This window comes from Aptenodytes forsteri, unplaced genomic scaffold (genome assembly GCF_000699145.1).
Source record: "Aptenodytes forsteri isolate BGI_AS27 unplaced genomic scaffold, ASM69914v1 Scaffold55, whole genome shotgun sequence".
Lineage (NCBI taxonomy): Eukaryota > Metazoa > Chordata > Aves > Sphenisciformes > Spheniscidae > Aptenodytes > Aptenodytes forsteri.
Window position 1 is genome coordinate 5,739,951 of NW_008796063.1, and position 12,669 is coordinate 5,752,619.

The window sequence follows — 12,669 nt, forward strand, 5'->3', positions numbered from 1 at the left end:
CCCCCCCCCGCGCCCCCCCCGCCGCCGCTCCCCGGGGTGGGGGCCGGTCCCGGGCAAGGCGGGCTCCGGCGGCCAGGGCCGTGTTAGACAGCTGCCCGCGTGGGAGCCCGTGGGGCGTTGTGTCTCGGTCTGCATCCTCCGCTGGGCAGGGGGGAGATCGGCTTCTTCCTCAGCTCGAACAGTAGTCCAAGGAAGGCGCAGGGCGTGAGGACGTCGCGTTGGAGAGCGGGCTGGAGTTGTTGGGTCAAGTGCTGACCTCTCTTTAGGGCCCGAAGTTACTTGGATCAGCGCTGTGAAGCTGGAAGGAGCGAGACAAATCTCTGCCGTAGCTGTCTGCTTGCTTGGGTGCTTTTTGGCCTGGCACTGAGAGCGTTTTCTTGGCAGAAGTAACTATAACCTGCAGCTTTCCACTCTGATTTAGAAAGAATTGGTAAGCGTGCTGTAGTGCCTGTGCTCACTGCAGTTGCTGAGCTTTAGTGCAAAGGTAATGTACTGTAATCGATGTTGTGGTCTGGTGCTGGGTAGTGCCATGCCTGTCTCCACTGTCCCCCTGGTTGTCACCTCAGGGCAGCTGGTGTCAGTGAACTGCTTCTGTGGGGAAAGTGTAGTTAGACAGGTGTTTACTGTAAAAGAGTTTGGCATCACTCACTGAGTGATTGCTCGTAGTTTTACTGCAAAATGTATTTCAGTATTGTGCTCATTTTGAGATGATAGAGCTGTGTTCCTGCTGTGGTGATCACGTTTGGTTGCTCTTCAGCAACCACAGGGGTAGAAGTGCCTGAAACGCAAAACTCGTTAGAGGCAGCACCTGTCTTCTGACAGTCTCAAGTTTTATGTCTGCTGGAAAGAAAAAGTATTTGGTTTGCCTTATTTTATGTTTGTTTATTTATTAAAAAAAGGTATTGTTTATAATATGTTATAGGAAAGGAAAATCTTAGCTAGCAAATTCCAGGTTCCGTGTCTCTGCAGTACTTGCAATCCCCCTATATCCCACTGTCTGGTTTTCAGTTTAACGGTGCACAAAAAGGAAGTGAAATCTTCACTCGTTTTCTAAATTTTCTATCTTAGTGCTTTGCAACTGACTATTACAGGCTAATGCTTCTGTTGAATTTCCAAGTTAATCTTAATGTCTAATTCCCCCTCTCACCTATGGGGATGCATTACTATTTGCTGATTTTCATAATAATATTATGGAAGTGAGTTGCAGGCTTTTTCATTGTAAGTGATCTGTACGGAGGGCTTTATTGACAAGCTTAGCAGTCTTTTTACATTGATATATGCCACATTTAATAATATATATCCTTAAATTTATGCTACTTGACTGTCTTGTGACCAACTCGTGTGATTGTAAGAGTTGGGGACACTTTAGACATTCAGGTGTAGGAGTTAGTTATAAAGAGTAGGATGTTGGGTTGGATTTTATTTTGTTAGACAATTAATATTGAGGTTGTCTTATCGGGCAAGTGAAGCGTTTTAGGAACGCGAGAAATTAAGTGAAATACGCCTTTGTTATCTGCCAGTGAGCTTATAGTTAAAATAAACAGGAATGACGCGTACGTAGGCGTTTGCAGAGGAAGCTCTCCCGAAGCGGGACCCTCTCCGCAGGGAAACCAGCGGGTTAAAAGCTGTGGGCTGGCTGAGGCGGCCGCGTCCAGTGAATTCAAACTCTGCCTCTGAGTGACACGGGGAGCTCTGGGAGGCTGGGTCGGATCAGTCGGGGCCTGCGGGCTTTGTTGGGGCCGGGAAGCCATTTTGGGATCCTGCGGTGTGGCATGGAACAGCATGTCCTGTCCGCCGGGGAGCGCGCCCTGAGCCCGGCCCGCCATCGCGGGCGCGGCGCGGCGGCCCCCCCCGAGCCGGTGGCTGGGCACCGGCCGCGCTTCCACCCTTCCCGTGCGGCTCCGCCGGCCCGAGGCTTACCTGGGCAAGCTGCCGGCGCGCTCTGAACCTCCCCGGTTCCGCGGCAGCTTGTAGAGTCTGATGGGGGAGGCCTTGAGCAAGGCGCTGAATCTCCTTAAATGCAGAGGCCTGGTGAGGCTTGTGCGCTGAAGCCTTCGTATGTATTTAATTGTGAGATGATCTGGAGGTTCCTCGTTTATAAAATGACGCAGTGTGTTGCCGTGCAGTGTTTCAGGTGCTCTGTGTGTGTAAACAATGAGCAGACATGTTTATTGTTTCACCATAGCTGAATGGATAGCTGCTTTCTAGCAACCTTGCTTTTAAAAAACAAAAAAACAAAAACCAAAAAACGTTTGAAGGAGTGCTTGATGCGAATATGCAATATTACTGCTTTGGGAAGAACCTCTTTTTTTTTTTTTTTTTTTGTTAGTAGCCTTACAGCTTGACACCTGTGTTTGGGGATCTTTTCCATAATAGTCGATGGTAACATCTAGTTTAAAATGTGAATTTTATTACTTGGGATTTTTTTTGTTTGTTTGCTTTGTGTTTTTGTTTTGAAGGAATACTAATGTTTTAAGAATGTGTTTTAATAAAATGTTGGTTTAGCTTGGAGCCCTTTGCTCTTCAGCCTGTTTAAACTAGTAGTTAATTGGGTATGTGGAAACATTCTTTGTGGAGTATATTTACTTAGGAATTTGCCTTTTTTTTTTCTTATCAAAAAGAGTAATTTTATTGGTTATTCTGAATAATAGTAGAAAATAACAATTGAAATTATGAGTAAAAAATGGCTTTCTCTCAGGAACTGATAGGGTTGCATACTCCAGTTTCATTGTTATTAGTAATTTGCTCAAAAGTCTGTTTAGCTTTTGTGGCATTAGTATGTTAAATCATAATGACTTAAACTTGGTTTGTTTGCTTTAAAAGGTAAGGATAGAGTAGGTTCTGCTTGAAGTAGTACTACCAACATCTCTCTAAGACTTTAAATGTTTGGAGTTTTTTTTACCCTTTGTAATGTAAAAAAATGAGACATGCTTTCTTGTAAATTTTCTCATTCTATAACAGACTTCCTGGTGAGTATTTCTGCTCTGACAGGGTCCCATTTGTGAAATGGCGATTTACCACTCCTTTTGTCACAAAGGGTGTTTGAGGAAATGCCTAGATAGTATGTTGGTGGAAGTCTATTTATGTACCCAAAAAGACGTAAGTGGGGGGTTGTCCTTGTCCTTGCCATGTGCTTGTAGCGTATATACAACGTGTATTTGGTGCTGCTTCCCCTCTTGTGATGCTTCTGTGCTTAAAAGCCACTATCGGAGCATCTCATCACCTTCATGAAAGCCAGGAAGTTTGCTGCAGTGGTAGTAGGGTTTTGTTGAGGCTGGCTGATTCTGAAAGTGATTTTTCAGATAAACGGGCTTATGAGGTAGTGGTGCAGTCTCATGTCACTCAGATGCTTCATAGTCTACATCCTCTGGAGACAGCCAGGGGGCTTTGTGCGGAGGTAAATTCTGCTGCACTGATTCAGCAGTCCCTGTAGCTTCTTTGTGTCCTGGCCAAGTCAGAATCTGTGTCTTCTCCTGCCCTTCTACTCTGCTGATTTATTGTAACACTGATTCAGTTGAATTGCGAAGGAGAGATGATACTTGAGATGATTGTTGTTGTCTTCTGCCCCAAAAAAGCAAATAATCCTCTGCAGGAATGTGGAAGTTAGTTTGTAACTTGAGGTGCATTCTAGTATCCACTTGCATTCTAGCTGAAATGTGTGCTTCTCTTTAATCGCCTTTAGGTTGTCTTATAAATGTACTCTTACTACTTGGGGTTTTTTATGCAACTACATGCTGAGTTCTTTCACTATACATCCCATAGTACTTAGAAACAGAAGTTTGGGCTTCTGAGGAAGGAAAAAAGGCTACTTAAAGTTTGGGCCCAGTAATGCTTGCAGCAAAGCTGATGCCAAAAGCCTACATGAATCTGAGTCCAGACAGATCTATGGTACCTAAATCAAAAAATCTGCTGGGCACCCAGAAGTGTTTAAACTGGAACCAAGTACTATGTCTACCTCTCAGGTTCTCTGCCAAGTTTTGTGGCTTTAAATTTCCAAAATATTTTTTTAGCATGTCTCTCTTTCTGTTCCATTGTATATGAAAGTTTCATAAATGAGAAGAAATAATATATGAAAGGTGGAGTGCTGTTAAACATAAGTGAAAAAATTAGAGGGAGTTATTGTCCTCCACCTACCCCTGGTCTGTTCTGTAGTTTAAAGTTCTGCTGTAATAAGTATGTAGAATATTTCTAAATAAATTGGGTTGATCATTTGTTTTGTGGGTTTTGTTTTGAAGAAATGGGTAACTAAACTCAAGCTATTGAACTAGCAGCCAGGTTTTTAAAAAGATCCAGTTGCATAGTAAATTTTAGATGCTTGTTTTTGAAAATTGCGGTGGTTATCTCTGAAGATTATTTTCAAGTTCTGCTTAAGTCAGTTAAGTCTGTTTTGTTGCTCTGAAAAATTGAGGAAAGGTTTTTCCTGTTGAGCCTGAATTAATTTTAGAGCATCAGACAGTGAATCAAACCAAGCCCCTAAATCTTCTAAGAGTGACTTCTAACTGTGGTGTTTAAATGGCAAACCTGTTATCTTTACCGGAGATCTTGGTGCTATGAAAGCCAACTATTAATAGACCTATGCATAAATACCTTCAAGGCTTTTCAGTTAGCAATGCCATTGTCAAGTACATATTTCATCAAATACTGACTTAATGATCTATTTCAAACCTTAGCAAATAAGGAATATGATGTAAATTCTAGCATTTTATTTCTTTAGCAATCAAGTAAATAGAGAACTGATGGGAAAGGGGAAAAGAACAGGAAAGAAGCTGAGCCAATATGTTATTTTTCAAAGTCTGTCTTTGCCCTCCCCGTACAGGTAGCAGAGGCAGAGGGAGGAGTTGGGTAGCTACTGAAAGTTCACTCACATAGCCTAGCTTTCCATGTGGGAAAATATTGCTGGGTGTCAAAAGCATTATATCAGCTATTGAGTTGCCAGTTAAAAAGTAGGCTTATTAATGAAATGATGCATGCTATAGTCAAGATCAGCTCCATTGGAAACTAAACAGAGGTGTCCCTGGCTTGTGGTTTCAAAAATCTTTCTATTGGGATGGATCAATTTAAACAGATCAACCTTAATCATGGTTTTGAGTTTCAATAGTCATATGTCTGAGAAATCTGTTTTGTTATTGTTTAGAACAAGTGCTTTCTGGGGTTATCAACATCCCTCATCTTGAAATTCACTGTATTTCCACTTTCATAACTGAGGAATCATTACTCTCTGGTCCCCCGTTTCCTATGTCCTAAAATGAGCTCTCATTTGTTGTTAAAGTATGGCAGCAGTTGTTGTGTATTCCAGCAGTATTTGCTGCTTATTCTAGCAGGAGAATTAGACTGCTTTGCTAATACTTCCGCGCTACTGATTTAAGCTTCCTCTAAACAAACAACAAATTTTATATACAAGCCAGTGAAAGCATTATGGCTCTGGGACAAGTGAAGTAAGCGTAGAGAAAGATCACTTAATGGAAATGCTTTCTCTACACATCAGGTTTTTAATATTATAAATACCAGAAGTGAGAGACCTTATTTTTCATTCACACCATAAATGCATGGGAGGTGCTTGTTTTCAGAAAGCTACAATGTTTAGGCCTGTAAGTTTTGATTTTTAAAAACGGGAAGGAAACTGTCTTCAGTAGTAATGGAAAGATCCTCCTGCCTTATTGACATCAGGATTTGGAGGCCACAGGTGGACTGACTAAGAGCATTTTAGTGTTATGTGTAGAGATTTCTTTTCGAACTGCTATAACCTGTACCTGTGACTCTGTGCTTTTTGTCTATTTTTTATGTATATGTAGCTATACAAATGAAAACTCTTTATTTCAGCATAGCAAAGTGCATCTCCAAATTGAGATAATACTTGTTGATGTTTTGAGTATAAGAATTGAAGTGTAGCTAAGGATATTTTTACCTTAGTTTAGACATGTCAACACAGTTGTGTGGTATTTTTTACTGCTGCTGAAACAGGAGCCGTAGATAATCTGAAAATAGCCAGGATTCTGTTTTGCTAACCATGCAAATCCAGGTTAGCCAAATCCCTATTTGTTAACCATGAATAACCTACTATCTAAGAATTTTTTCTAGAAAAGCAAGACTTTTCTTGTGGCTAACAAAACTGAGAAGGGCTCAAGGTTTTTTTGCAAATATTTTGAACTTAAAAGTCAAATTGTATGTAATACAGTCACCCGTGCAGCTCCGCAAGTTTCTTGATGCGACAACATCAGGTTTTATTTTCTTCCTAAATCTATAATACCTTTCAAAGACCCCAAGGAAAGTCTTACAAGTGTGGGTTGGGTTTGGTTTTTGGTTTTATTTTTTGTTTGTTTTGTGTTGGGTTTTCTTTCTTTTTAGAAGTGGATGGCACTCCGTAAAATGTACCTAATTCTAGCCACGTGAATCATTTTGCAGTTGGTTCTTCTGCTAGGGTGTGTATTCAGTGTTTTTATGACAAGAAAAAATTAACCGATACCAAGTACTACAACTTGATGTGAAATGAAGGAAACTCCCTTGCTGCTTAGTGGATGGTATTTAAAGGTTGTAGAGCAAAATTATTTGACTATATGTAAAAACTTTCTCAAGTTTCGTCTGTGTTACGCTTTGTTGGTACACAGAACAGCCTGCGCTTTGCTCAATGGGCTTTCAAAGCAAAACTCATTGTGAAGAGATCTCTGAAAGTATGGCTTTGTAGTTTTTTAAGTCTTTATGCTTAGCTTTCGGGGATGCTAGCATAACTTGGTTCCTATGGAAGTGTTGTAGTGTAGTTGTGATAAGAGCTTGGCTCGTATTACAGTAATGTTCCAGAGAACTTGGAAATTGCTGAAAATAGAATATCATAAAGTAAGTTGTGGTCAGAAATACACTGAGCTTCATGCGGTAATGATAAGGGATATCTAGCACTAGCAGCAATACTGCTGAAATACTGAGAACTCCGTATTTATGGTAACAGCAGCTTTTTTTATTTCAATACTTCATAACACAGGCTGAACAGTGCAAGGGCTCTTACATTGACTTTGCGTAACTTTAAGTCATTGCATTACTTTATTTTCACCTTTTACAGTATGATTTGAAACAGTCAACATGGACTTTTCACGTCTACACACGTACACTCCTCCCCAATGTCTGCCAGAGAACACTGGCTATACATATGCACTCAGGTGAGAACTCTTTTCTTCTTGTAGAGAAACTGTGTTCTCTGAATGTCGTTAATTCTGGAGAGTTTAGCTTTCATGGTAAGTAGCTGACTTTTTTGAAGAAGCATGCTTTATCTAGTCTGTTTTGAAAATAACTGCTATGTCCTAAATAGAGGAAAGAATACATGTTGAACTAACAGGACAATGACTAAGATAATGACTCAGTGTTTATTAGTTGCTATGAATAAACTAGTCTCCACCTAGTTACAATTGCTGTTCTATTTCTATAAATACGTCATCAAAATTCTTAGATGTTTTCTAGTATGTCTTGTAACTTGTATGTCTCTTCTTTTGTGACTTGGGCAGCATTTTCACTTTAAAACACTGATTGATACGCCCTCATTGCCGCTAGTGTGGAACTTGGCTGGAAGTCACATATTGATTACTATTTTTAGCAAAACTGCTTGTTGTATGAATGTAAAATCTGTATTCTAATGAACTTTTTTTGTATCTTTTTATTAAACTGACCATTATTAGACTTTTTCTTAAATCACTTCAGTTTTTTCTAAAAATAACTCTGTAGTGTATTTGCTAGTTTTTGTATTATGTATTCAAAATAAATGTGGTGATGCCTGTTTGAGGTTTTTTAATATTAATAGAGCAGATTGTGGCTGCTGATTTAATCTATCTAGCTTTTCCTGTTGTTGAGTTAGTAGATGTATCTTGAAGCAAGTATACATGAGCCTGAGTTATTGGTTTAGCTAAGTTTAAAAAAAAAAAAAAATCGTTAGGATGCAGTATGAGATTGCTTTTCTGTTCTGTGTCTGTAAATCATTATTATGTCTTTAATGTGTATTAAAATATAGTATTTAGTTTGGGGAATACTTGGCTACTTGCCAATAAAACAGAAGTTGGCAAAACTGTAGAATTAACAGCTCACTAACTTAATATTCTTGCTTTTGTGTACTCTAAAACTGTAGCATCATCAGGTTTTTTTGCTGGGTTTTTTTAGCTATAGCCTGATGTCAATAATGTTGCAAAATGGAATGTGTTTTATGTTGCATCAATTAAATTGCAACTCTTCCTGAATTTTTAGAAAAACATTGGTAGAATGTTGGTTAAATACAAGTGGGTTTACTAATTTCAAGAAAAGGCATGCTGGACAATGAAAGATGATTTATGTGCCTTATATCAGCAAGCAAATTCACTATTATATTACTAAGTGTTTTTAGATAGCTCTACATTGCAAATGTACCTTAGAGATTGACTGAAATATTTTAACTCTTTACAGAGAGTTCTCGCTTATTGTGAGCAATAAAAGTAGACTGATTCTTCAGGTTGTTTAGACAGTGATTTTTATATCTCTGTGAGCATACCTTTCTTAAAACAAGCTGTGAAATTGTCATCTAATTTGATTTATTTTCCTTAGTTGTTATATTTGTCTGAAATAATACTAGTATGTTCTACTGTACAATCTTCTCCACAGCAACTAATCTTTCTCGCAGACGAGGGAATAAGTAGGTCTTAGTATTAGCTTAAGAAATTAAAATTGTTTTTCTTTTTTTTATTATGTGTATTTCCAAGAGTATTAGCAAAGTAAAGTTCAATGGCTTGCTTAAACTAATCTGGGGTTAAAACCTTTCTGAGCTGGGTTTTTCTTCTTGCCCACTATTTTGTTGGATAGGAGTTTTGTTTCTCACTGAAGCAAACAAGAATACCACAGGAGCAAAGATTAACTTGCCAGGAAAGGAATATGCAGAATGATAAATACTATTTGAAATCTGGAGTATAGTTCGTTATGACTTTGGTGGGTTTTGTGTAGAAGACAATTGGAGTGTTTGACTTCCTACAGAAATGAAGATTGTCGTTTTGCAAAACTGAGAACTTGTGAAGAGGCCTTTGTAGAAGGGGAGGGTTACGTGTCTTGAAACTTTTTGGCCTCCCATTTTGCTGTGTTAAACTACGTTAGATGCGGATGTTCAGAAATAGGTAGAGCTGGATAAGCTGAAGTTTAATAACTGACTTAATGAAGGCAAGTATAGTTAAACTCAGTTGAAATTAATTCATTGTGATTCTTCCTTGTGTAGAAAGGAAGGATTAGCAAGCACTTTCTTTAAAACTTGCTCTTGAAAAATTCTGTGAAGCCCCAAATATTAAAATAATGGGGGAAAACTACTTGGTACACTGCTGGCTTTCAGGGTGTCAAGAGAGTGAACTACAGTCTTTTGAGCAGACTCTCGCTGTGTGTCTGCTTGCTGAATCTGTGCAGAATGCCATGTATTGTTGACGTAGCTCTTCCTACCTTGGGTCAAGCAGTATTTGAAGAATCTGAGGAAAGGGTGAGTTACGCAGAGTTGCTAATCAGAAATATTTTCATGCTGAAGTTCATTCCTTCTCCTCTCCCCCCCACCTGTATTTGTTTTGCTTATATTCTGATCTGACTTGTTCTGCCTTTGACAATTCAATCTTTACAAAATCTGTCTGTGAGTTTCTTTAAAGTAGTTGACTTGTGCATGTAGCACTGCAGAAAGAAGTACAGTGAAGTTGGATACCGCAAAGTTATTAATAGGTTGTGACCTATTAATAGAATTTATATTAATACTCACTGGGATTACTGTGTGTTCATAACTGTTTGTAGTGCTTCTACTTTGTGCTTTTAGTCCTCCAGCCCAAATCAGAAAAGCATAAAACTGATAGAGCTAAATAACCTTTATCTTCCTCAAAATGCAAGTCAAACTTGTCAACATGTAACTTACACCTCCCTCTTCAGGCTGATCTTTCCTTTAGTTACCATCATCTCTTGAGTTGTGTTGTTTTTGTCAATTCGGGTACCTTTAACAATGCTTTTCTTCACAAATATGAATTAAATTGATAAGAATTTGTTGGGGTTTTTTTTCCTGTGTCAGAGCATTAAATCAGGATGTAATTTTCTGCAAAATAGTTGAATAAAATCCTTTGGTGTGTTTTATGTGTGTTCTGGGACTGATCAAAGCAATAGCTAAACAACTCAAGGTAGTGTCCCTGGCCAGTCAATATAAGCAATGCCCTGGTCAGAAAGCATATGAACATTCGTATACTGATTATATGCCTGTGTCCATGTTAGAAGATGTCTGTTTAGCTATAGTTCTCTAGATGTATTGCATTTATCTATTATTATCTTGAATAATCAAGAACATTACTGCCCATTTCATTCCAAGGAACAGTCTTAAAATAAATGACACTTAAGGTCCCCCAGCTAAAGCTATAGGTGTGCTAAAACTGAAAGACCTTGTTCTCATTCCACTTACAAATAAACTTGAAAATTAACCCACTGAAGTCTAGGACATTCTTATTCTGTAGAAGCTCAGGTGAAGGAGGTATCAAGGTAATAGTTAAGAAGCTGGAAATGTAAGACTAGAAACAGTCAGCAGATCTGCCAGCAGCCATGGGAGTTGTTTGTTGGGGGAAGGAACCAGGGTCTGCACTGTTTGTGTAGGTTATCTAGGCGTGTAGGCTAATTGCATCCCACCTTCAATATGTTATTTTGCTAGCCATATGTATTGGATAGGAATACCATCAATGTGCAGGTTCATTTCTGTCCTGTGAAAGAAAAGGGAGGGGTGTTTTGTTTACTGTAGTCTTTTCTGCAGAAGAAAAAAGGCTGCTTTCCAAAGTGTGGAAAGTGATATGGCAAGCTAAGACTTCTAGATACTGTCCTGCCGACAGAGGACAGATAACTCTCTTCACATTGAAAGTGAAGAGAAGATTTATTCTGCATAAGCAAGAGAGAAGCTCTCTTTCTTTTTTTAAAGAGAAAAAGATCCCATGATTTTTTTTTTAAGATAGTAGAGCCCAATTCCAAGCTATGTATCCAACCCAAATTGATATAAATGCTCATTGAGTTACTTAATAACAGCAAGTGTTTATAAACAGAAACAAATTGAGGCTGGTCACAGCTGTCAGCTTGTCCTGTGTTCTTGTGAACTGAGTATCTGTAAGAAACGTTGGGTGAAGATGAGGAAAAGCAAATGCGTAGTGGCAAGTGTAAATAGCAAAACTGAGTTCTGAAACAACTGTTTAGGGAGGGACTCAATAGTAAACTATTGTGGCTCTGACCCTTTCAGAATGAACAACAGGAAGAGCTGTATTTAGCCTGTGTTCTCACTTCACATCTGTCAGAATGCAAGCTGTCTAAACAATATTTTTGAAAACTAAAAATTACATGCTTTTGTACCTAATCAAATGTAGACTAAATCTGTTTTCACGTGAGGAGGCTCCTGTCTTATTTCCTCTTCCCCTTCCACCCAAATGTAAGCAAGGATTAATAAGCATATTGTATTTAGTAATGTATGCTGGGTTTATCTTAAGCTGTGCTTAGACTTCTGCCTTGCACAGGGTTGCACTGCATGTGGCAGCAGTAGCAGGGCAGACGGATAAGATCAAGCAGGTGGTGCTGAAGACCTGCCATCAAATCTGTGCACCTCTGGGCAATTGAAGAAATTATTTTTGGACAAGCTCTAGTCTTGTCCTCTGGGCTGATTGCCCATTTGCTGCTGGAACAACTAGATGCTTTCCTGCAGTGCATTGTCTCGGTTAGTTTTTTTTAGCTGAAAGAAATGCAGTTCATGTGCTCTGACACAGTCCCATCTTACGTGCTTTACTTTGCATTGTGGAGCAATCAAGAAGCTCACTTCTAAAGCATCCACCTTGTCAGAATTAAACTATTACTGTAAGTGTAGCTACTAGGCCTTCTGATGTTAACTTATTTGTAGGCCAGAGTAATACAAGGAGGCTGAGGGGAGACCTTGTCACTCTCTACAAGTACCTGAAAGAAGGTTGTAGCGAGGTGGGGGTCGGTCTCTTCTCCCAAGTAACAAGCGATAGGACGAGAGGAAATGGCCTCAAGTTGCGCCAGGGGAGGCTTAGATTGGATAATAGGAAGAATTTCTTCACCGAAAGGGTTGTCAAGCATTGGAACAGGCTGCCCAGGGAAGTGGTTTAGTCCCCATCCCTGGAGGTATTTAAAAGATGTGTAGACGTGGTGCTTAGGGAGATGGTTTACTGGTGGACTTGGCAGTGTTACGTTTACAGTTGGACTTAATGATCTTAAAGATCTTTTCCAACCTAAACTATTCTATGATTCTACAATACATATCATATTATTACTTTGTAATGTTCTGGGGTCTTTAATGATTGTGTAAGAAAATTATTTCCATTAAACTGTTTTTGCACAAGTACATCTTATAGTAGCTGTTTATATGTATTTTTTTTAAAGGGAAAGCTTCCATTTCAAATACAGATTGCACAGTAGAATCTACTCATTCAGATCTAATTTGCTTGCTTGTTTTTGTTAGGGATTTTTGGGGAGAAGGAGCTGCTTTAGTTAATACCTCCTCAGCTCTTCTTTTAAAAAAAAAACAAAACCCAAACAAACCCCTCAGGAATACTGAAGTAACTGCTGTTACAGCTGTGTATATCCCTGTGGCCCAAGAGGGAACAGACTCTGTAGGAAAGCTGGCCTAGAGCCCTTAGCGTTCCGATACTTTGGGTCACAGTGCGGAGTGGT

At 39.2% G+C, this 12,669-nt stretch overlaps 1 protein-coding gene across 4 annotated transcripts in view; it reads left to right on the plus strand.

Annotated features, from left to right (window-relative positions):
• Positions 1–12,669, plus strand: part of SUN1 (Sad1 and UNC84 domain containing 1) — a 37,197-nt gene that overhangs the window by 5,334 nt on the left and 19,194 nt on the right. For 2 of the 4 annotated variants that reach the window (XM_009286374.2, XM_009286377.2), the window contains exon 3: positions 7,052–7,148. In XM_009286374.2, the coding sequence (XP_009284649.1) occupies positions 7,072–7,148 (77 nt within the window). In that variant the 5' untranslated portion in view covers positions 7,052–7,071. Of the gene's footprint in view, positions 1–1,916; positions 2,057–7,051; positions 7,149–12,669 lie in introns of those variants that run through there. The other 2 variants (XM_009286376.2, XM_009286375.2) reach the window with 2 other exon arrangements.